Source organism: Coffea arabica, chromosome 9e (assembly GCF_036785885.1).
Source record: "Coffea arabica cultivar ET-39 chromosome 9e, Coffea Arabica ET-39 HiFi, whole genome shotgun sequence".
Classification (NCBI taxonomy): Eukaryota; Viridiplantae; Streptophyta; class Magnoliopsida; order Gentianales; family Rubiaceae; genus Coffea; species Coffea arabica.
This window is the reverse complement of record NC_092327.1, coordinates 33,893,079-33,915,288: the sequence shown is the minus strand read 5'-3', so window position 1 is coordinate 33,915,288 and position 22,210 is coordinate 33,893,079. Positions and strand designations below refer to the sequence as shown.

General features: G+C 34.3%; 1 protein-coding gene across 1 annotated transcript; it reads left to right on the top strand.

Moving 5' to 3' along the window:
• The first annotated feature begins 10,591 nt into the window (after positions 1-10,591).
• On the top strand, positions 10,592-13,553 carry LOC113709319 (uncharacterized). Its single transcript, XM_027232068.2, has 2 exons — positions 10,592-11,346; positions 12,260-13,553. Exons 1-2 carry the CDS (start codon positions 10,659-10,661, stop codon positions 13,315-13,317), a joined length of 1,746 nt encoding a protein of 581 aa, XP_027087869.2. The 5' UTR covers positions 10,592-10,658; the 3' UTR covers positions 13,318-13,553.
• Positions 13,554-22,210: the final 8,657 nt, after the last annotated feature.

Below are 22,210 nucleotides of genomic sequence, written 5' to 3'. Positions count from 1 at the left end.
TCGTATCGTAATTTTAGATCGTATCGAAAATTATTACCCTAAGTGAGAGCAGAGAAACTTATGTCTTAGACCCAAACTTATTTGTTTTGCTGGATCAAAGCAAGATTTCGTCTCAAAACAACACCCAGGACGACAAATAATTTGTCATCTGGTCTTAGTATGTAAATACAGCCCAGGCCCAACAGCATGACATTTGTACTGATAACAAAGACATCACTTGTAACCGTTAGGCTGTTGATTCGACTCTGAGACCCTTCCCTTTCTTCTTCTTCTTCTTCTTCTTTTTTTTTTTTTTTTTTTTTTTTTTTTTTTTTTTTGTCTTTGTGTTCCGTTATAAGGTTTGAAGTTTTATATGACGCATACAAACTAAAAGATAATTCATATCAAAATTTTTAAAAAATTTTGTATTTGAATAGATCACTGGCATACCTTATTTTTAAATTTGTATTTTTATGGGTGAAGTCATATAACCTTCAAGCCTTCTGTCTAAATTAATATTTCTATCTACCAATTTTCATTTCGAGTTGACTAAAGTCAACCATGGACAGAATTCAACCTTAATTGCTACGGCCCTAGAAAACTAGTGTTTTAGAGGGAAAATTTTATGGTACATAAACGGCATCCTGATTGAAATACATATAGGGAAAAAAAAAACTTTTAGCTAGAAAATGTTTATAACACATAAATGGCCTCGTGGTTGAAGTCACCTTCATCTTCCAGCTTAGTCAAAGCAAGAACTGGAGAGAACAAGCAATTACTTTCTTGTTGGAATTCTTTTAGCCACTTTTCTAGCAGTCATTGCCACAGCCAATAATGCAATTGATCAATCTGCCCTTCTTCCCTTGAAGGATCACATAATTTCTAACCCTTACTTAATCTTGAAAAAAAATTAGTCCATTTCTTCCTCTGTTTGTGATTGGGTTGGAGTCACCTGTGACCCTAATTATCAAAGAGCATTGGCCTTAAATATTTCTAACAAGGGTTTTACGGGCACGATTCCTTCAAAATTAGAAAACCTCTCATTTCTTGTTTCTCTTGATACCAGGAGAAATGTCTCATTTTCATGGCCATTTGCCAAAAGAAATGTCTCATTTTGCGTCAACTAGGTTTTATGGCTTTAAGCAACCATAATATTTCACAGGAGAAATTGCATCGTGGTTTGGTTTCTTGGGTGAACTTCAGCATCTGTCCATAAGAAACAACTCTCTCACCTCCTCCTCTTTTTAATTTATCAAAGCTTGAAATTTTGGCTTTATCTTATAACTCCATTAGTGGGAAGATTCCTAAAGAAATTTTTAATCTTTGTAAACTCAAGTACCATTTAACCGTCTTGCCATCCACAATCTTCCGAATCTCCAATTTGGAATTTATTAATCTTTTAGGGAACCAGTTATCTGGTAACCTTCCTGTATGCTGCTATCCCAAAAGTCTCGTACAGCTTCATCTATCATATAAGTATATAACCAATTAAATAGTCAAATCCTTTCAGGTTTATCACAAGGCTCAGGACTCGAGGTATCATCTTTGTCATTCAACCGGTTCAACGGGCACAACCAAAAGAAGTTGGGACCTTTTTCTGAGTAATAACCAACTATTTGGGCAAATCAAGGCAAACTTGTGCAGATGCTCATCACTCCGCATCTTGTCATTGGAGGATAACAATTTGGGTGGATCAGTACCAAGGGAGATTGGAAATTTAACTGCGCTTCAATAACAATGGCCTTACAGGTACCTCAGTCATGACAATGCTCTTAATATACTTCAGTGCAACAAATTGGTCAGAACTTCCTAAATTTCAGCCATTTTATAGTTCTGTAGAATTTGTTAACAAAATATGCTTGAACAAATATTATTGAATGGATGGTTTTATCATTTTTTGTTGGTTCAACTAGTGAATGATTAATCCAAAATTATTTAAATGGGAAAATTTGCCTTTTATAAATTGGAATGGACAAACTGCAGAAAAATGAGCTTCAATGGGGCTTTTTTTTTTGGGGGATCTTTCAGTCTTTGTACATTCTATCCAATTTTGAATTTGCAGGTGAAAGACCGAAAGAGATTGGTAATCTCCAAAGCCTTGAATCATTATTCATGGCAAATAACATGCTTTTGGGATCCATGTCGATGGAAATATATAACATGTCCGAGTTACGAGAAATTGGCTTTGGTAATAACAGCCTGTCTGGAGCTCTTCCAAAATGTATATGTGACCAGCTTCTTGAACTTGAAAGTTTATATCTACACAGAAACAATTTGGACGGCCAACTGCCAGAAAACTGATTCAAATGTTCCACACTTGAATCTCTGTACCTAGGGAACAATAAATTCAATGGACAAAAAATATATATATACACAGTAACACTCTTAAAAACACCCAAAACAATGCTAGAAAATAATTTTAAAAAACCCAAAAAACAAAAAACACACCAACATGCAAACACGCATGTAGCCCTTCTCCCTATATTACCATTTTTCACCCTATCCCAAATCTTCCTCTGCCACTTGCCACCACTTCTCCCTCCTCCCCTCTAACAGATCCTACTAGTCTCTTAACCCTACCACTACTAGGAAGGGGAATTATTGGAGGAGGGTTGAGGAAAAATGTGGAGTCTAAAGTGTAATTGAATTGAGTTGAGTCGAACTCGACTCTCCTAGCTAGAGCTCTTAAAAGTTGAGTTTGAACTTGAGTCCAATTCAATTTTATGTTACTTGAGCTCGAGCTCGATCTTGATTCGTTTAGTTTAATCAGGTTCAACCGAGCTCATATGAGCCTAATCAAGCTTAAGTGTTATAAATTAATATTTAATACAATTTTTTTAAAAAAAATAGACACTCCAAACTACATATATTTATTAATTTTTGAAACTCGATTGAGATCGATTAAACTTGATGAGCTATCGATCCTCGTATATAAGACTCTTCATATATAAGGCTCAAACTCGAGCCCGTTAATATATTTAAGTTGTCTGAACTCAACTCAAGCTCAAGGCTCAGTTAATGCGAGTTCAAGTTTTTATTTTGACCAAATAAACTCATACGAACAAGTAAATTTTTGGTCAACATTTTGCAGAATTGTATGTTTAATATGATTAAGCGATTGCATGAGAACTGAAATTCTCGACTTGTGGTTTTGCAGTCATCACTTTTTGTAAAATGGAAACAGAAGCTTCCTGTTTTCATCATTGTATTCTACACTCTTTGTAGTGTTCATTTATTTCTTGAAGTCAATGGGGCCCAATTTTGACCAATTTATTTGCAGCTATTGGTGGTTGATGGTAGTGAAACTTATGTCCTAGACAGCTGGTGTCCAGTGCCCGCAAGGGTCCGAGTCCCGTGATTATCATGTTCGGGGGATGAGGCCTCTCCTCCTGGATCGGAGTGGGATTAGTCGGGCCCGTCCGGATTGACCCGGACACCCACTCCGTCAACAAAAAAAAAAAACTACTTGTACAATACCAAGTTATAGGCTAATAGCCTAAAATATCACTATTCAACTTGGCTATCAAACCACATCATTGCAGCCATAAATATGCCGGAGAGCCTGCAAACAACAATCAATGAATACATTTTCAGTTCTTGCCTTCTCCCCAAATTAATTTTTATACCTACCAATTTTCATTTCGAGTTGACTAAAGTCAACCATTGCTAGATGATGAGGTTTAAATACCAAGGGGATTGGAAATTTAATCTATGCTTAATAAGCTGCATCTAGATGATAGCTAATTTGACAGGTATGCTAATTTTCAATTAAGTGTAGTCTTGAATGTGGTGTAACTTTTGGAGTATATTTAAATGAGATTGGCTAGCAAGTACATTATTAATTTTTTTTTTAATATTCTTGTAATTTAACATTTATTACAATTAAGGAATCATAATCAAAGGAAAAAGGAAAGGCAACCTTTTTCCATCTTACATAATAGTGAAGCTATTTATGGTGCCACGACACTTTGTAATTTACCAATTTCTGTACTCGTTTCTATGTTTTGTGACACTGAATTCTCCTATCAAGAGCTTCTTCCACTAATATGAAGTAGTTTTAACGAAGTTTTCTATTTAAGTGTAATTGGCATGGACTCACTTTATGTAGTTTTGTCAAGGGTTGCACGAGAATTTGAAAAAAAAAAATTAACCGCATTTCTATGAAAGTCATGCACGTAATGGGTATGAATTTTGAGGAAAATTAATTCTAATTAATGAAATCACATTGGTTCTCGTAAAGCTGATAAAGTTTCAACAGATGGAAATGTACTTGTCGTCTAAAGCTTGGCAAAGCTAATCAAAGAGGAGCCAGAAAATATCTTTAAAGTAGCCTTGCTTAGGTATCAGAAATTACACTTACTCTCTTGGCGACACAATACTATAACAATCTTGAAAAGAATACTAATACCCAAATTTGCAAAAACCTAAAAGCCAAAACAAAAGAGAGAAAATAATAATTAAGATCAATGATGATTGAAATAAAATTTTAAAACCATTTAAGTTTATTTTTGCTAAATTCGAGCACAATTTGAGATGATGTCATCATTTGGGCTTATTTTGTCTAAAAATACGAATTTCAAATTTGAGGAACGTATATGAAATTATGCTAAATCTTTGGGAGAGATGTAAGGAGTTAGCCCTAAAATGTGAGTGCAGTTGTTATTGCAAATTTCCATCAAAGTTCAAAAAGAACCACACTTCTTTTTGACTGATTTAGTGTTTTCAGTTAGCAAGAGTATATCTGTTGTACTAGTACATAAATCACATGGTGGAACTGGAACTTAAGAGAACTGATGGTTTTGAATAAAACCATTAGTTTGTTCATAACATCTAACGGTGGTTCCTTTCACCTTTGGTGGTTCCATTACGTGATGTACACTTCGTATTTTGAATGGTAAAATAAGCCAAATTTTTCTATTGTTTAAGTCGTCATCAAAGTTGAATCTTAAGTTTCTACCACTCATATATAACATCAACTAATCAATAAAAATCTGTAGTTTCCACAAGTCTTTACCAAAATTTCCATGTCAACTGACATGTCAAACTCAGAGAAGATCATTTTTTCCACAATTAAGGAATCCTAATCAAAGGAAAAAAAGGGGAAGAGAGCCTTTTTCCACCTTGCATTAATTTTGGAAGACATAGATGTTAAAGTCTTACATACCTTTCTTGAGGTTTAGCCTTGTTTAGGTATCAAAAAATTACACTTGCTCTCTTAGCAAGGCAATTGCTATGATAACCTTGAAAAGAATACTTATGCCCAAATTTGCAAAAATCAAAAAGCAAAACAAAAACAGAAGATCGAGAACATAATATGATGATTGAAATAATTTGTTTAAAACCACATGAGGGTATTGCAAATTAGAGTACAATTTGATGATGTCATCATTAATTTTGGGTTTGTTTTGTTTAAAAATGCAAATTTCAATATCCGAGAAATTTTCATCAAACTATGCTAAATCTTGGAGGAGATGTAAGGAATTATCCTGTAAATGCAAGTGCAGATGCTATTGCAAATTTCCATCAAAATTCAATGTTTTATGAAGCTATGCTAAATCTTTTTGACTGACTTGGTGACTTCTGTTGGCAAGACTATATCTATTGTGCTAATACATATGCTATAGGGTAAATTACATATAACTCTCTTGTGGTTTTGTCTATTGCCACATGATTTCCTAACATTTCAAAATGTTCACTTCACCCCCAATAATTTTTTTGTCATAAAGTGGAAACTTGACAAAAAATAACCTATGCAATGCCATTAATTGAAATATCAATAGCGCCCTTATTTAAATGCTAAATCAATTGCTGACTTAACTACCTTATTTAAAAGTATAGGAAAATGAAAATTACGTGGACAAATGCAAAAATCGTAGGGGGATAACGTGGATATTTATACAAACAATAAAGAAGTTATATGGAGATTAAAATTTTATCGCACACGCTTTTAGAGCATGTTGGTATAGATATCGTAACTAATTGTGCATATAAAATCATATAGGGGTTCTACAACTATTTTGAAACCTTAGAGGGGTTATTTGGCATCACGTAAAATCAGAGGGGGATTACAAGTAATTTACCCTATATTAGATGGTGGGACTAAAACTTAATAGAACTGATGGATTTGATTAAAACCATAAAGGTTGTTCATAACATCTAACAGTAATTTTACCTTTGACGGTTCAATAATGTGATATGCATTTCAACTTTTGAAGGGTGAAATAAGCCAAGTCTTCTTATTGTTTAAGTCGTCATCAAAGTTGGATATTAATTTTTTTTTTTTAGTTGGATATTACGATTCTACCGCTCATATAACATCAACTAATCAATAAAAATCTGTAGTTTCCACGAGTCTTTGCCAAAATTTCCACGTCAACTAGCATGTCAAACCTAGAGATGATCTTCTTTTTTATCCCACAATTAAGGAATCCTAATCAAAGGAAAAAAAAAAGGGGAAGAGAGCCTTTTTCCACCTTGCATTAATTTTGGAAGACATAGATGTTAAAATCTTTCATATTGTTTGATCAAATCAATCTTTTTGTTTCCATTCCAATTATGAGACAAGTCTAGGTTTTCATCTTTCATTTGTCTAAACTTTATTTATTTCTCTGGACCTTCCACTGACATTTGATATTCTAATCAAATCTTTTCTTGGTTTCTAACATTTTTCTTCATGATTTTTCCACACTTCCCCACCTTCATTTCCGTTGTAGAAAGACATACTTCCCATTCATTTTATTTTGGATTTTCATCTTGTACGAAACCGTACTTAAAATAGCATTACACAATATGATTAATTACATGGCCAATTCTCTCCAACTTTATACATTCCATCAAAATATTTTTCATGCTTTTGTCTTCTTCTTTTTTTTGGTTTTTTAGCCCTAAGAACATCTATTTTAGAGGGATTGAATTTGAAGTTCATTCTCTTTTCTTTCTTTGTTTTGTTGTTATCTAATGATAACCTTTTTTTTCCTCCTATTCTCTTGTTTTTCTTTAAGATTACGGATAGGAGAATGTTTTTTTAAGATTAGAGATGGGCATTTCACTGCCCAATTCTTGCTAGGCATCAAACTAACAGGTTTAGAGTGTTGGGTTTCCTTACAGAGACGTGTGTTAGGTAAGGAAAATTATATTTTATTCAATCTGATTGTTGAAATTGCAGCCGATATTTCACTTCTTTGCCCTCCATTACTCGTGGAGCCATTGGCGACTACTCAAGGCAACATATGTAATTAAGAATTCAAGAAATTTATCTAGGTTTCATTTCATGTAATCAATATGATTCAACTATTGAACCAAATCGGATGTGTTGATTTTTTTTCTTTTTTTTTATTTCTTTTGGTCCGAAAGGTTCTTGTAAAGATGATTGGTTCCTCATGTGTAAAGCTTTTTTTTTTTTTTTTTGAACAACCTCATGTCTAAAGCTTGACCAGAGATTTTAATTACAGGTGCATACATTGTTGCAAGTTGCAACTGTCCATAAAGTTAGAATCTTGGGGTGGGATGACTGTAAAACCAATATAATAGTGCCCGAAGAGACACTAAAACAATGTTTATTCTATGCATAAAGCTTGAGCCTATTTATGGTGCTAATTTTGTGCAGACACTAAAACATTATGCCAGAAGAGACGCTAAAACAATCTTTATTTTTTGCGGTACTGCCAAAATTTTGTAATTCACCAATTTTTGTACTCGTTTGTAAGTTTTGTGACACTGAATTCTTCTGCCAACAACTTCTTCCACTGATATAAATTAGTTTTAATGAAGTTTCCAATTTAAGTATAATTGACTTGGTCTCGCTTTATGCAGTTTTGTCAAGGGTCACACGAGAATTTAAAAAAAGAAAAAACCGCGTTTTTATGAGAGTCATGCAAGCACTAGGGTATGAATTTTGAGGAAAATTAATTCTAATTAGAGAAATCATAGTGGTTTTTGTAAAGGTGATAAATTTTCAACACATGGAAACATATTCATCGTCTAAAGCTTCAGCAAAGCAAATTAAGGAGGAACCAGAAAATATCCTTAAAGTGGTTTAAATTCAGGAATAACTTTACATACCTCCCTTGAGGTTTAGCCTTGTTTAGGCATCTAAAAAATTACACTTACTCTCTTGGCGAGACAGATGCTATGATAACCATGAAAAGAATACTTATGCCTGAATTTGCAAAAATCAAAAAACAAAAAAAAAAAAAGCAAGGAAACAATAATTAAGATCAATGATGATTGAAATATTTTTTTTTAAAACCACATATGGGTATTGCAAAGTAAGAGTACAATCTGATGATGTCATCGTTAATTTTGGGTTTGTTTTGTTTAAAAAAGCAAATTTCAATATCTGAGGAATGTTTATGAAACTCTACTAAATCATGGGAGAAATGTAAGGAATCGTCCTTTAAATGCAAGTGCAGATGTTATTGAAAATTTCCATCAAAGTTCAATGTTTATGAAGCTATGCTAAATCTTTTTAACTTAGTGACTTCTTGGCAAGACTATATCTATTGTGCTAATACATATGTTATAGGATAAATTACATATAACAATCTTGAAGCTTCTCTATTGCCACATTATCTTCTGAACATTTTAAAATATCCACTTCACCCGCTCTGATTTTATTGAAAGTGAAAATTTGACAGAAAATAATCTTAATGCCATTAACTGAAATACCAATAGTGCCCTTACTTAAATGCTAAATCAATTGACAGTTTAACTACTTTGTATAAAAGTATAGGAGGATTGCGTGAATAAATGCAAAAGTCATAGGGGAATAAAGTGAAAATTTATACAAACCATGAGGAGGTTACATAAAAATTAAGATTTTATTGCACGTGCTTTTGAGCATTGTTTGGTATAAACACCGTAACTGATTATGCATTCTGTCCATCTTTCACTTTACATAAAACCATAGAGAGATTATGTGACTATTTGAAAATCGCTAGGGGGTTATTTGGGATTATGTAAAGTCACAGGGGATTGTAGGTAATTTATCCTATATTATATTGTGGGACTAAAACTTAATAGAACTGATGAATTTGAATAAAAACCATAAAGTTGGTTCATAACATCTAACGGTAGTTCCACATTTGCCAAGTCTTCCTATTGTTTAAGTCGTAATCAAAGTTAAATATTAAATTTTTTTCTAGTTGGATATTAAGTTTCTATCACTCATATAACATCAACCAATCAATAAAAATCTGCAGTTTTCACAAGTCTTTGCCAACATTTCCACGTCAATTGGCGTGCCAAATATGGAGATGGTTTTTTTTCCACAATTAAGGAATCCTAATCAAAGGATAAAAAGGAGAGACAACTTTTTTCCACCATGCATTTATTTTGAAAGACATAGATGTTAAAGTCTTTCATATTGTTTGATAAAATCAATCTTTTTGTTTTCATTCTTCTTGTGTGACAAGTCTAACTTTTCATCTTTCATTTGTTTAAACCTTATTTATTTCTCTAAAACTTCTACTCATATTTGGTTTTTTTCTAATCAACTCTTTCATTGTTTTCTAACATTTTTCTTCTTGATTTTTCCATGACTTTTCCCATTCATTTGCATTGTAGAAATATATACTTACGTTCCATTTTAATTGGATTTTCATCTTGTAAGAAAGTATACTTAAATTTGTATCACAAAGTTATTAATAGCATGATCAATCCTATCGAAGAGGATATGTTAGCAATAAAGTATTTGGATATGCTTGGGCCATTTAAAATTGGCTAAAACCTGGTTGCTGATATGAAGAGTCAAACGAAACTAGTTTTCATTTAGTTTAAGTCGTGATCAAAATTGGATATTAAATTTCTGTCACATTAACTTATTAATAAGAATGTTTTAGTTTCCACAAGTCTTTGCCAAAATTTCCACGTCAACAGGCGTGTCAAATATGGAGAACCAATAGGAGTCATCTGTGGTAGGAAGGTAGTGATGTTCCTTCCTACCGTAGCACATCATGAAAGCATTCTCGGTGAGAACTGAGAAGTCAAGCCCACGCCTAAATTCCCACGGCGAAGAAGAAATATTTGATGTGATTTGTGGCAGGCCCCATTGATAAATGAATTTCATATAAAATTTGTATTGTTAATGTAAACAAAACAAATTTTCACAGTATAATTTTTACATTAGTAGTTATAATGCTTAAGGCTGATTGTGTTGAAAAGTAAAAAATAAAAGTAAAATGAATAGTTTTTTTGACAATTTGTATTTACGTAGTTTAATTAAAAGTGCCTAAATACACGGGTAAAATTTGATGGATTAAAAATAACTTAAAAAATGAACTTCTTGGTCGAAATATTTAAGAATTGTATATTTGGAATGAATGGATGTTTCGCATGATAGAGAAAAATACAAACTTTTGGCGGGCTTGCCACTGTTAGTGCCATAAATCAAAGTTAATCTCTCTATTCTTACTAGGAAAATTCAGTCGTAGGAAAATTCGTCAGCACGCGTTCCCACTGTGGGTTGTGGAGATGGTCTGTCTTTCCCTCCACACAATGTCATTGTTAGATAGAATCCATTTCATAATCATAAATGCTATAGTAGTTGACAGCATTTGATCTTGAGATACATATATGGCATCTCAATGGAAGTATATATATATACTTACTTCCCCATAATAGTAGTATATGCATACTTACTTCCCCATCGTCAGCTCTATTTGTAAGCCTAGTCAAAAGAAATGGAGAGAGCATGCTATTACTTTCCTGTAGGACTTTTATTAGCCACTTCTCTGTTAGCCGTGGGCACAGGCGATATCATAACTGATAAATCTGCCCTTGTAACTTTAAGAGACCACATGGTTTCTAATCGTCACTTAATCTTGGCAAAAAGTTGGTCCATTTCTTCCTTTGTTTGTGATTGGATTGGAGTTACATGCGACTCTAGTCGTCAAAGAGTGGTGGCCTTAAATATTTCTAACATGGGTTTTGCAGGCACGATTCCTCCACAACTGGGAAACCTCTCATTTCTTGTTTCTCTCGACATGAGCAACAACAATTTTCATGGTCATTTGCCAGAAGGAATGTCTCATTTGCGTCGACTAAGTTTCATGGCTTTAAGCAACAACAATCTTACGGGAGAAATTCCACCATGGTTGGGTGTCTTGGATAGACTTCAATGCCTGTCCTTGACAGAGAATATTTTTTTTGGTGATCTTCCTGCTAACATATGCGGCAATCTTCCAAATCTAAAAGAGCTCGATCTGTCTTCGAATCAATTGAGTGGCCAGATACTATCAGATTTATCAAACTGCTCCGGACTCAAGTCGTTAGATTTGTCATTCAACCAGTTCAATGGTTACATACCAAAAGCAGTGGGGAACTTGAAAATGCTTGAGGAGCTACATCTCGGTGATAACAAATTGGAAGGTTACTTTCTTGTTTTCTTATTCTTTGTTCAGTTCCATATTTACATTTTGTCACTGTACAATTATCTTAATTTCTTGTGCTGCAATATCTTGATCTTTAGGCCTTTAAACATTTATTTCAAATTAAAGAGATTTAGGTGATCCCCTAAAATGAAATTCTGAATCTACCCACGAAAGCAGCAACACGGTTCTATGCCACCCACAATCTTCAAAATCTCCACATTGGAATTTGTTGATTTTGCAGAATAAAAATTATCTGGTAATATTCCTACTGATATATGCCACAGTGTTCCAAATGTAAAAGAGCTCTATCGCCTTTGGAATCAGTCGAATGGTCAACAAAATGCTCTGGACTTTGGGGTATTGTGTTTTGTCATTCAACCAGTTGGACGGATACATACCAAAAAGAAGTTGGATATTTGAAAATGCTTCAGTATCTATATCTTGGCATTAGGCTTATTGTATTAGAAGGGTATAATTGTCTTTTTAATTGAACCACTAGCAAGGGACCAAAAGTAAATGAAAATTAGTGCTAAGGTCAACCATAGCTGATACCAAACATCAGGGAGGAATTATGTATTTATAATTAAAATTATTCTCTATGTATTGCGCTATTTAAATTTTGTCACGGTACAATCTCAATTCTTGTGCTACAAATCTCTTTGATTTTGGGCAGTTTATATCTATAGATAAACTTTTTCGAAAAATTCTTTACGTAGGGATCAACAAACTCAACGGGCAAATACTAAGGGGGGATTGGAAATTTGTTAATCTACTATGCTTAAGAAGCTGTATCTAGATGATAGCTAATTTGACAGGTATATATGTTAGTTTTCAACGAGTTGTAATCCTGAATTTGGTGCAACTTTTGGAGTATTTTTAAATGCGATTGGTTTTTGTTCATGGATCCACAGGTCCCATTCCAAACGAGATTGGCAACTTGCTCAAATTGGAGATCCTTGACTTGGGATGGAATAGCTTAAGTGGTTCGATACCAGTTGCTATCTTCAACATGTCAACTCTGAGGGAACTCGACCTTCTTGGCAATCATTTATCAGGGGTTCTTCCATCAAATATGTGCCATGGCCTACACAATTTGGAAGAAATTGATCTTTCTTTGAATAACTTCAGCGGAGCCATACCCGCCACTATCTCAAACTGTTCGAAACTAACTGGAATATTTCTTGGTGGTAACAAATTCAGCGGTCCAATTCCCAATTCCATTGGAAATTTGAGACGCCTCGAATTTCTCTCTCTGTCTGGTAACAATTTGACAAGTGAATCTTCATCCCCAGAATTGGGCCTCTTCACTTCCCTCACAGGTTGCATCTCTTTAAGGTATATCAGTGTGGGAGACAATCCGTTAAATGGGGTTCTTCCGAGATCCATCGGGAATCTTTCTATTTCTGTTGAACTGTTGGATGTAGGGAACAGTGGACTCAGGGGGAACATTCCAGACAGCATTGGAAACTTGAGCAATTTAGTTTTTTTAGGTCTACGTGACAATAGTTGGACTGGATCAATTCCAACTTCGATATGGGGTTTGCAAAAGCTTCAGTATTTGAATCTTATCAATATTTCCCTCACTGGTCCGCTTGCTCGTGGTCTCTGTGGTTTGCAGAGTTTGGAGTATTTATACCTAAGTCAAAATCAGATTAGCGGTTCAATTCCAGGATGTTTCAATAATCTTACATCTTTGAAACATCTTAACATTGCTTTCAATAGATTAACCTTTACTCTGCCAATGAGCTTGTGGGATCTTAAAGGTCTTGTGTATGTCAACTTGTCGTCGAATTTCTTGAGAGGACCTTTGGCTCCAGAGATGGGACAATTAAAGAATTTGACAAGGTTAGACTTGTCAAACAACCAGTTTTCAGGCAAAATCCCCAGTACTATTTGGAGTTTAGAGAGTTTGGACCATCTTTCTTTATCAAATAACAGTTTGAGAGGACCAATCCCGGACAGTCTTTGAATTGGTACCTTTGAGTTTGGGCCTAGAAAATTAGCCTATTACAGAGTAACCTCTCTGGTCAGATTCCCTAATACTTAAATATTCACTTTATAGAATTAAGCGGTGACTCATGTATTCTTGCTCTGTAATAAATTAAGGCTTGTGTAGAATTTTTGATTCCAATGTCCACCATACCAAGCTATTCCAAACAATAAAATCAAGCACAATAAAGGTGGTATATATTTATTGTGTCAGAACTATTCTGATTTTTTTTATATATAAAAATTCAATTAGGAAGTGAAAGTTTCTCTTAACTAACAAAAGATATAAAGAAAATAAATGTTATTGTTACAATGTTAGCCCATGGAAAAAAATTAGAGTTGTCCAGTTCATTTAAAGTGATGGTAATCTCTTTTTTTTTTTTTGAATTCAAAAAATGTGGCCTCTTGTAAGCCACATTTTCTTTTACCAGTGAAAATTTTGGAATGTTTTCTTTAAAAAATGTAGTACACTTTTTCTTTGTCAGTTCCATCACTCCCACTTCATAATTGGAAAACTACAGTCGAATAGCTTTTGGTATGATAATTGAAGACTAAAGGTTAGTTTTGTAATTTTCTTGTTGCTTTGGTGAAAATAATAATATAACAGACCGGCATTATGGAAAGTAAGGTTAAAGATATTTGCAGCAAATGACTGACACAAATTCACTTGTTCTTCCACTTGAAGTTCGTGTCATGGAATATGGAGAACAGCCCCGATTAAATCAACAGATTAAATATCTATCTATTAATTTAAGTATGCGTGAAACAAAAAATTGAAAAATAGTAAGGGAGCCATCAATATTTGTTTTTGGTCTTTTTAGCATTATTTTGCCCAGGACTTTTTTTTGCGTCTTTCTTAAAGGTTTGGAGGTGGCAAAGGTGAAGTACATATATACTACATTAATATCAGTTGAGGACCATATAGTGCAAAAATAAAATATATATATATATATGTATATATACACCGATTAAAACCACTATTAGTTGACAAGAAAATATTTATAGTACTGTAGGGATACCGACGTGATTAATGAGTTACTTCTAAATACATGAATCATGCCATAAGACCTGTGCAATAGTCTAGTCTAGCTGGGTGGCCCCAATAATTTCTTAACGATGGGAATGGAAAATTAGACCTCATGTAATTGAAGCTCTCTTTGTTTGGTCATTACCAATTGAGTAACCCCTTGAGAGTTGTCAAGGATAAACTTCATTCGTACACCCAACAATTTACACATTTTTTTGTTTTAAAAGATACGTTGATATACATAATATTGTTGATCGTACAACTTTATTTAACTCATCTGTAATTTTGTATTTGTTTATACCACTTTTTGGGTTTCTTTTAATATCATCCGTGAGTGAACTTACACACCACTCCAACCAACATATTGCTCTTCATCGAATCACTAATTGAGCAATTGATAAGACTGGACATTTTGTAGGTTAGTATGTTTGCTATGATTAAGCGATTACATGAGGACTGAAAATTCTCGACTTGTGATTTTGCTGCCATCACTTTTTGTATTATGGAAATAGAAAGTGGACAACTACAGAAGCCAATAAAGTGTTTCTAATGCTATATAATATCAACAATTCATTCCTTGACTTATTTTTAAACCTTCACGTTTTTATTTTCATTTTTTTTTTTGAAGCATAACCTTCCCCTTTTTTTTTATCATTTTTCGTATTCTATAGTCTCGTAATGTAGTTCATTTATTTGTTGAGATGAATCTGGCCCAATTTTTGCCAATTTATTTGCTGGTGCATTGGTGGGTGAGGGTAGAGAAACTTATGTCTTAGACGCAAAAGTATTTGTCTTGCTGGATCAAGGCTAGATTTCGTCTCTAAACAACACCCAGGCCGACAAATAATTAGTCATCTGGTCTTAGTATGTAAATACAGCCCAGGCCCAGCAGCATGACATTGGACTCATAACAAAAGACATCACTTGTAATAGTAAAGCTATTGATTCCACTCTCATACCCTTCCCTTTCTTCTTTTTCTTCTTCTTTTTTTTTTTTTCTTTGTGCTCCGTTATAAGGTTTCAAGTTTTATATGACGCATACAAACTAAAAGATAATCCATGTGAAAATTTTAAAAAAATTTTGTATTTAAATATATCACTGGCATACCCTATTTTTAAATTTGTATTTTTATAGGCGAAGTCATGTAACCAAGCCATAGGCTAATAGCCTAAAATATCACTATCAGTTATTCTTTTTGGCTTTGTCTCCTAGATATCAAATCACATCATTGGCGCCATTAATATGCCAAAGAGCTTGCCAACAACAATCAATGAACACATTTTCAGTTCCAGCCTTCTGTCTAAATTAATTTACTCATTTTCATTTCGAGTTGACTAAAGTCAACCATGGACAGAATTCAACCTTAATTGCTACGGCCCTAGAAAACTAGTGTTTTAGAGGGAAAATTTATGGTACATAAACGGCATCCTGATTGAAATACTTGTTTCATTTCGAGTTGAATTGACAGGTTTGATTTTAAATGAGGTTGGCAACTTCTTGAAATTGGAGCAGCTGAAATTGCAATTTAGTAAATTTCACTTGCTCGATGCAAGTCGTGATCTTCAACATCTCAACACTCAGGATTTCCTCACTTTTAGGCAATCTTCCATCAAAATATGTGCTGTGGCCGGTACAATTTGGAAGGACTTTATCTTGCTGAGAACAACTTCACTGGAGCTATAGCAGTATCTATCCCAAACTGTTCAAAGCTGACTTTTATCTCTCATGGTTATAACAAATTCAGTGGTGGAATTCCTCTTTCCCGTGGCAAACTAAGGCACCTCGAATTTTTAGAGCTAATTGATAACAATTTGACAAGTGAATCTTCATCTCCAGATTTGAGCCTCTTCATTTCCTTGGCCGGTTGCATTGCATCTCTCCAGGGAAGATCTCAGTGTCAGGAAATCCGTTGAATGGGGTTCTCCCAATTTCAATTGGAATCCCTCTAGTTCTGTTGAAAAGTTTTTTGCAGAAAACTGTGGAATCAAGGGTAACATTCCATGGAGCATTGGAAGCTTAAGCAATCATTTGACTGGCTTCATCCATTCTACGATGAATGGGTTCACAGGCTGCAAGGGTTGTTGTATCTCCAAAATAATTCTATGAGTGGTTCCCTATTTGGTGATCTCTGTGGTTTACAGAGTTTGAATATATATACACGTCTAAGCCAAAACCAGATTTCTGGCTCAATTCCAGAATGCTTCGGTAACCTCACATCTTTGAGGTCTTTTTATATAGCTTTCAATAGATTAACCTCTACTCTACCAAGGACCTTGTGGAATGGCAAAGATCTCTTGGGAATTAATTTGTTCGTTGAATTTTTTGAGTGGATCTTTGCCTGTAGAGTTGGGAGAATCCTGACATGGTTAGACTTGTCAATGAATCACTTTTCAGGTAACATTGCTAGTACCATTGGGAGTTTACAATATTTGATGTACCTTTCTTTGGCAAATAACAGCTTGCAAGGGGCAATCCCCTCAACCGTGGGTAACATGTTAAGCCTAGAAACCTTCAACCTATCACATAACAACCTCTCGGGTTTGATTCCCAAGTCAATGACGGCTCTTAGACATCTCAAGTACTTTAAAGTTTCTTTCAACGATTTAAGAGGTGAAATTCCAACTGGAGGCCCTTTCTCTTCAATAAGGACTTGTCTGGACTTTTTAGGTTTTGTTGCCCACCTGCAAAGCTCTTCCAAGGAAAGTCAAGGTGCCTCTACCTTTGTTTATTCTGTTGGGAATTGTTGCAAGAGTAGGTAAAATGGCCTGGCTATTTTCATTCCTTAGATGTCAAGAGAAGCATGAAGTACCAAGCGAAAGATAATCAGTTTTAGTTAGGGCACATGGAAGAATTCCATATTGTGATTTCATGCAAGCAACCAATGGGTATCATGAAAGCAACTTGATTGGGATGGGAAGTTTTGGATCTGTTTACAAAGGTATGCTTGATAATGGGATGCTTGTGGCAGTGAAAGTCTTCAATTTGCAAATGTAAGGCGCATTCTAGAGCTTTGATACAGAATGTGATGCGTTGAGTAACTTTCACCATCGAAATCTCACAAAAGCTATTGCTAGTTGCTCTAACCTTGATTTCAAAACCTTAGTAGTCTTGATTTCAAAATCTTGCATGATCGTAATTGTTAGTACCTTCACTGTGGCCATCCAGAAATGGTGATTCATTGTGATTTTAAACCTAGTAATGTCATACCCGAGCAGGATATGCTTACATATGTTAGTGATTTTGGTGTTACAAAGTTGTCAGATCATAAAGATAGCATCACATATACGAAAACACTAGCCACAATGGGTTACGCGCACCAGGTAAAGTTCATAAGATATATTTTCAAAAAATACATTGAATTCCATGATAAATCTACTGTCGACTTCTTTTCTAGTTTCTTAATTTTGACAATGGATCTGATGAAGTGTGACAGCTTTTTGTCAAAGAATATGGATCAAAAGGATTAATGTCAACCAAATGTGATGTTTATAGATTTGGAACAATGCTAATGGTAGTATACACGATGAAAAAACCATAGCCATGTCATAAAATTAATGTTTGATGGGGACTTCAGCTTGAGGAGTTGGGTATATATGTCAATGAATGCCTAGCGCAGTGGAGCAAGTTATGGATATTAGATCGCTAAAATCAGGTGAAGACTACTGTGCAGAAGAATTGAAGTAGCATTGAATTGCTCAGTGGATTCTCCAAAAGAGAGGAGTAATATTGAAGATGCTCTTGCAGCCTAAAAACATAGAAAACGTCTTCTTATTTCACATGATGCCAAGGCTCGAAACGGCTTTCATTGCTTGGGGGAATTTCTAATGCTGAGTTGTTTGGATGTCATTCTTGAAGGGTTGGAGGATTTCAGTGTTTGGATAGGAGATTCTTTAGAAAAAAAAAAAGGTTATTTGGAAGAATAATGTGACACTTTTTATGATGTAATACATATGAGATAAAAAGACAGATTGATTAGAATGCTGATGATCATAAAGAAAATATAACATTTTTTACGGTTTTTAATTTTGAGAAATTTTGCTTTTAATAAAGAAGATATGGCTTCTTTAACCTAGTCATTTTCTATAATCTTCTGAATCTTTCCCAAAAATCAAACTGCCAGTAACTGATCAACTTTTTCAAATCTCATTTCGGCTGCTAGATTAGGTTTGTGTGCTGCCACAGATCTAGTGTGAGGCTTCCATGTTTAGAGTTTTATTTCCTTTAACTGTGCAAATAGACAAAATGATAGAATTATTTACTTTTAAGAGTTTATTGGGTCAATAAATATAAGATGATTTTTTTAAAAAAAATTTTTGGTAGTAATTCAACTTTTATTGCTGTGGCAAGGAATACAAATTATTGCAAACAACTTGATACCTGGGACTTTCCTCCAACTAGCCACTGCACTTGTGATGACTTTCTGGTACGAATAAAACTTGGTCCATTGCCAGTTTCCTGAACACCCTCAAGAATGGATTTTGCTGCAAATGCTAAGACAACTAAGCCAATTCCTCTGACTAATAAACAATAACTTTGAATCCTACTCCAGACACAGGAAGCATAATCACATCAAAAAATGAATAATGTTACTTCATACAATGATATTCAAGCACTAGATAATTATTTAGCCATTTTCAGATGAAATTCAAGCATTGGTCTGGAGAAGCTGGTTAAATTAAACGGTCGTTTCTTGCACATATCACTTCTGAATACAGTACTCAGTTTGTCTTTTGCAGAAAATGTTGCAGATGGATTTGGTTGGGTTTTGATTGATGTAGTAGTCTTGGATGCCTGGCATCAACGGCAACGTTAATTGAGGGGTTGAAATTTGCCATTCAAACTTGGAAACTTATGTGCGAGTATTTTCTGGTCAAGAGTAACCTTACTTAGCTGCCAACCCAAGTCAAAGGCTACAAGTTCTGGAAGGAATACTGTGCTGGTCAACTGATAGGAAAAATCTGGACTCTGTAGGTTTCTTTGGTTAGTTGATAATAAATCCTGGAAATTCAACTTAAGAGAATATGAAAAAAAAAATCAAATACAACCAAAAATTAAATAAAAGGATTCTTTTTCTTATTTTTTTTAGTAGGGGAGGCATGAGATTTAAGAAGTGAGGAGGGAGAAAGGGAGATCGGAATCGAGAATTTCTAAATCATGAAATCTCAATTTTAATTATTAGACCAAAACTTTCTCGATTAAATAAAAAGATTCAAAAAAAACAATCTGAGAAAAAAATTGACTAATTAATACTAGAAAGATAGCCGACGGAGAAGTTCTAGAGGGGGGGGTGGTCTTATGGTACTATTTACAATAATTCAAATGCAATGTATCATCTAAACTATTCATAAGTGGGCTATTGATATGTTGAATCAACTCAATTATTAAGCATGAAAATGTCAAAATACAATAATTGATACTAATGTGTAAAATGTCAAGACTCGAGAGTCTTACAATAGATTCTTGTTTATTATTTGTTCCAACTTCTATTTCAAAACAGTTTCCGTATAACTTTGCGTTTAAGTGTTTTTTTTTTGTTGTTAATAAATGATAATATATTACTTTTAGTGATCACCTATCAGCTTGATATACCATATATACTTTAAATAATCAAAATTTTCCAAATCCTCGTGAGTTTTAGAAGACATTTTTCTTATGCATTTTGAATCAAATACTAAGTCAACTATAAAATAATTTCATGCTTTAACATGCAAACATAAAGTGCATGTTCTAACAAACTAGTTGAATATAAGTTCACAATATGTACAAGTAGTTCCACCATATTTTCCTGCAAGTGATCCTATTCTCAACTTGGTTGCAAATATGGAGAGAGTTTTCTGCTACTTCATTTCTGCCCTTCTGTTGGCCACTTCTATGTTAGCTAGCTTTTTAACATCAGCACTGATACAATGGCCCTCCTTGAATTGAAAGATCATATAACTTCAGATCCTTACTCTATCTTAGCCAAAAATTGGTCCATTTCTTCATCTGTTTGTAACTGGATTGGTGTCACTTGCAGCTATACTCATCACCACAGAGTAAGAGCCTTAAATATTTCGAACATGGGTCTTGCAGGAAGTATCCCTTCCAATCTTGGAAACCTGTCCTTTCTTGTTTCTCTTGACATGGGAGATAATTCCTTTCATGGCCATTTGCCAGAAGGGATGGCTCATTTGCGTCGAATCAGATTTATTTCTTTAAGCCACAACAATTTCACGGGAGAAATTCCGTCATGGTTTGGTTTCTTGGAGAAACTTCAACACCTCTCATTAAGAAACAACTCTTTTACTGGCTTTCTCCCTCCTCCTCTCTTCAATATCTCCGGTTTGGGAGTCATAGATTTTTCAGAGAACAACTTGTCTGGCATTATTCCTGTTGACATGTGCAACAATCTTCCGAGTCTCAAAAGGCTTCTAGTTTCTTCAAATAAGTTGAATGGTCAAATACTATCCGGTATATCCAAATGCTGGAGACTCGAGGTATTATCACTGTCAAATAACGAGTTTAGCGGACGCATCCCTAGAGAAGTTGGGAACTTACAAATGCTGGAGGAGCTGTATCTGGGCGGGAACAACTTGGGAGGTCAGTTTCTTGGCTTTAAAATATGCAATTTTCATTTTTCACACGGGGACGATATTTTGCAGTCCCTCCATCCTGCTAACATTCTCATACTTGTTGGAATTCGTTCAAAGTTGCTAGTTTTTCTTTTTCTTTTGGAACGTTATAGTTTCTTAATATTTTAATTTTCCTTTTTTTTTCAGAATTTTAAATTTTTATATCACAATTTTGACAATATTTGTAATGAAACCCTTTTTTTTTTTTTACAAAAGACTGTTGACCTATTCCTATACAGCAGTGGAAGGGGAAAACATAACTAAGCTATTTGAGGCCCGGAAGGAAAGTGGGTAAGAGGGAAAGAAATTGCTCGAGATTATACAAGTGCATTACCACACTTTTTTTTTTGTCCAAAAGATTTCCTTAAGGCTTTCCTTGTGAGCGTTAGATAGGATTTGAATTCTCAATCTAATATTAGACTTACTCTAAGAGGCTTATAATGGCCACTGGAGCAATGTCCAGTAATAAAAACCTCTTTGGACTGCCAATTCCATAAAAACATGTTTTTAATACATGATATCACTCCTAAAAACACTCAAAACAATGCTAGAAAATAATTTGAAAAAAAAAACACCCAAAAAATACACCAACATGCAAACACATATGTAGCCCTTATCTTATTATTACCATTTTTCTCCCTTGTCATCCTATCCCAAATCTTCCCCTGCCACTTGCCACCAGTTCTCCCTCCTCCCCTCTAACAAACCCTACTAACCCTTAATCCTACCACTACTAGGGAGGAGGACTATTGGGAAGAGGTGGAGCAGTCTAAGGTGCAATGGAGTTGAGTCGAGTTCGACTCTCCTAAAACTCTTAAAAGTTGAATTTGAATTCGAGTCTATTTCAATTTTAGGTTACTTGAGCTCGAGCTTGATCTCAATTTGATTAGCCTAATTGAGTTCACTAGATCTCAGATGAATCAAATAAGCTTAAGTGATATAAATTAATATTTAATACAATTTTAAAAAAGGATAAAATAGACATTTCAAACTCTATATATTTATTAATTTTTGAAACTCTATTGAGTTCGATTAAACTTGACGAACCATCGATCCTCATATATAAGACTCTTTGTATATAAGGCTCAAACTCGAACTCGTTAATATATTTAAGCCACTCGAAACTCAACTCAAACTCAAGACTCGGTTAATATGAGTTCGAACTTGAATTTTGACCGAGCAAACTCATAAGTAACTCAATTGCGGTTGACTAGTTTACAGCTCTAGATGAGCA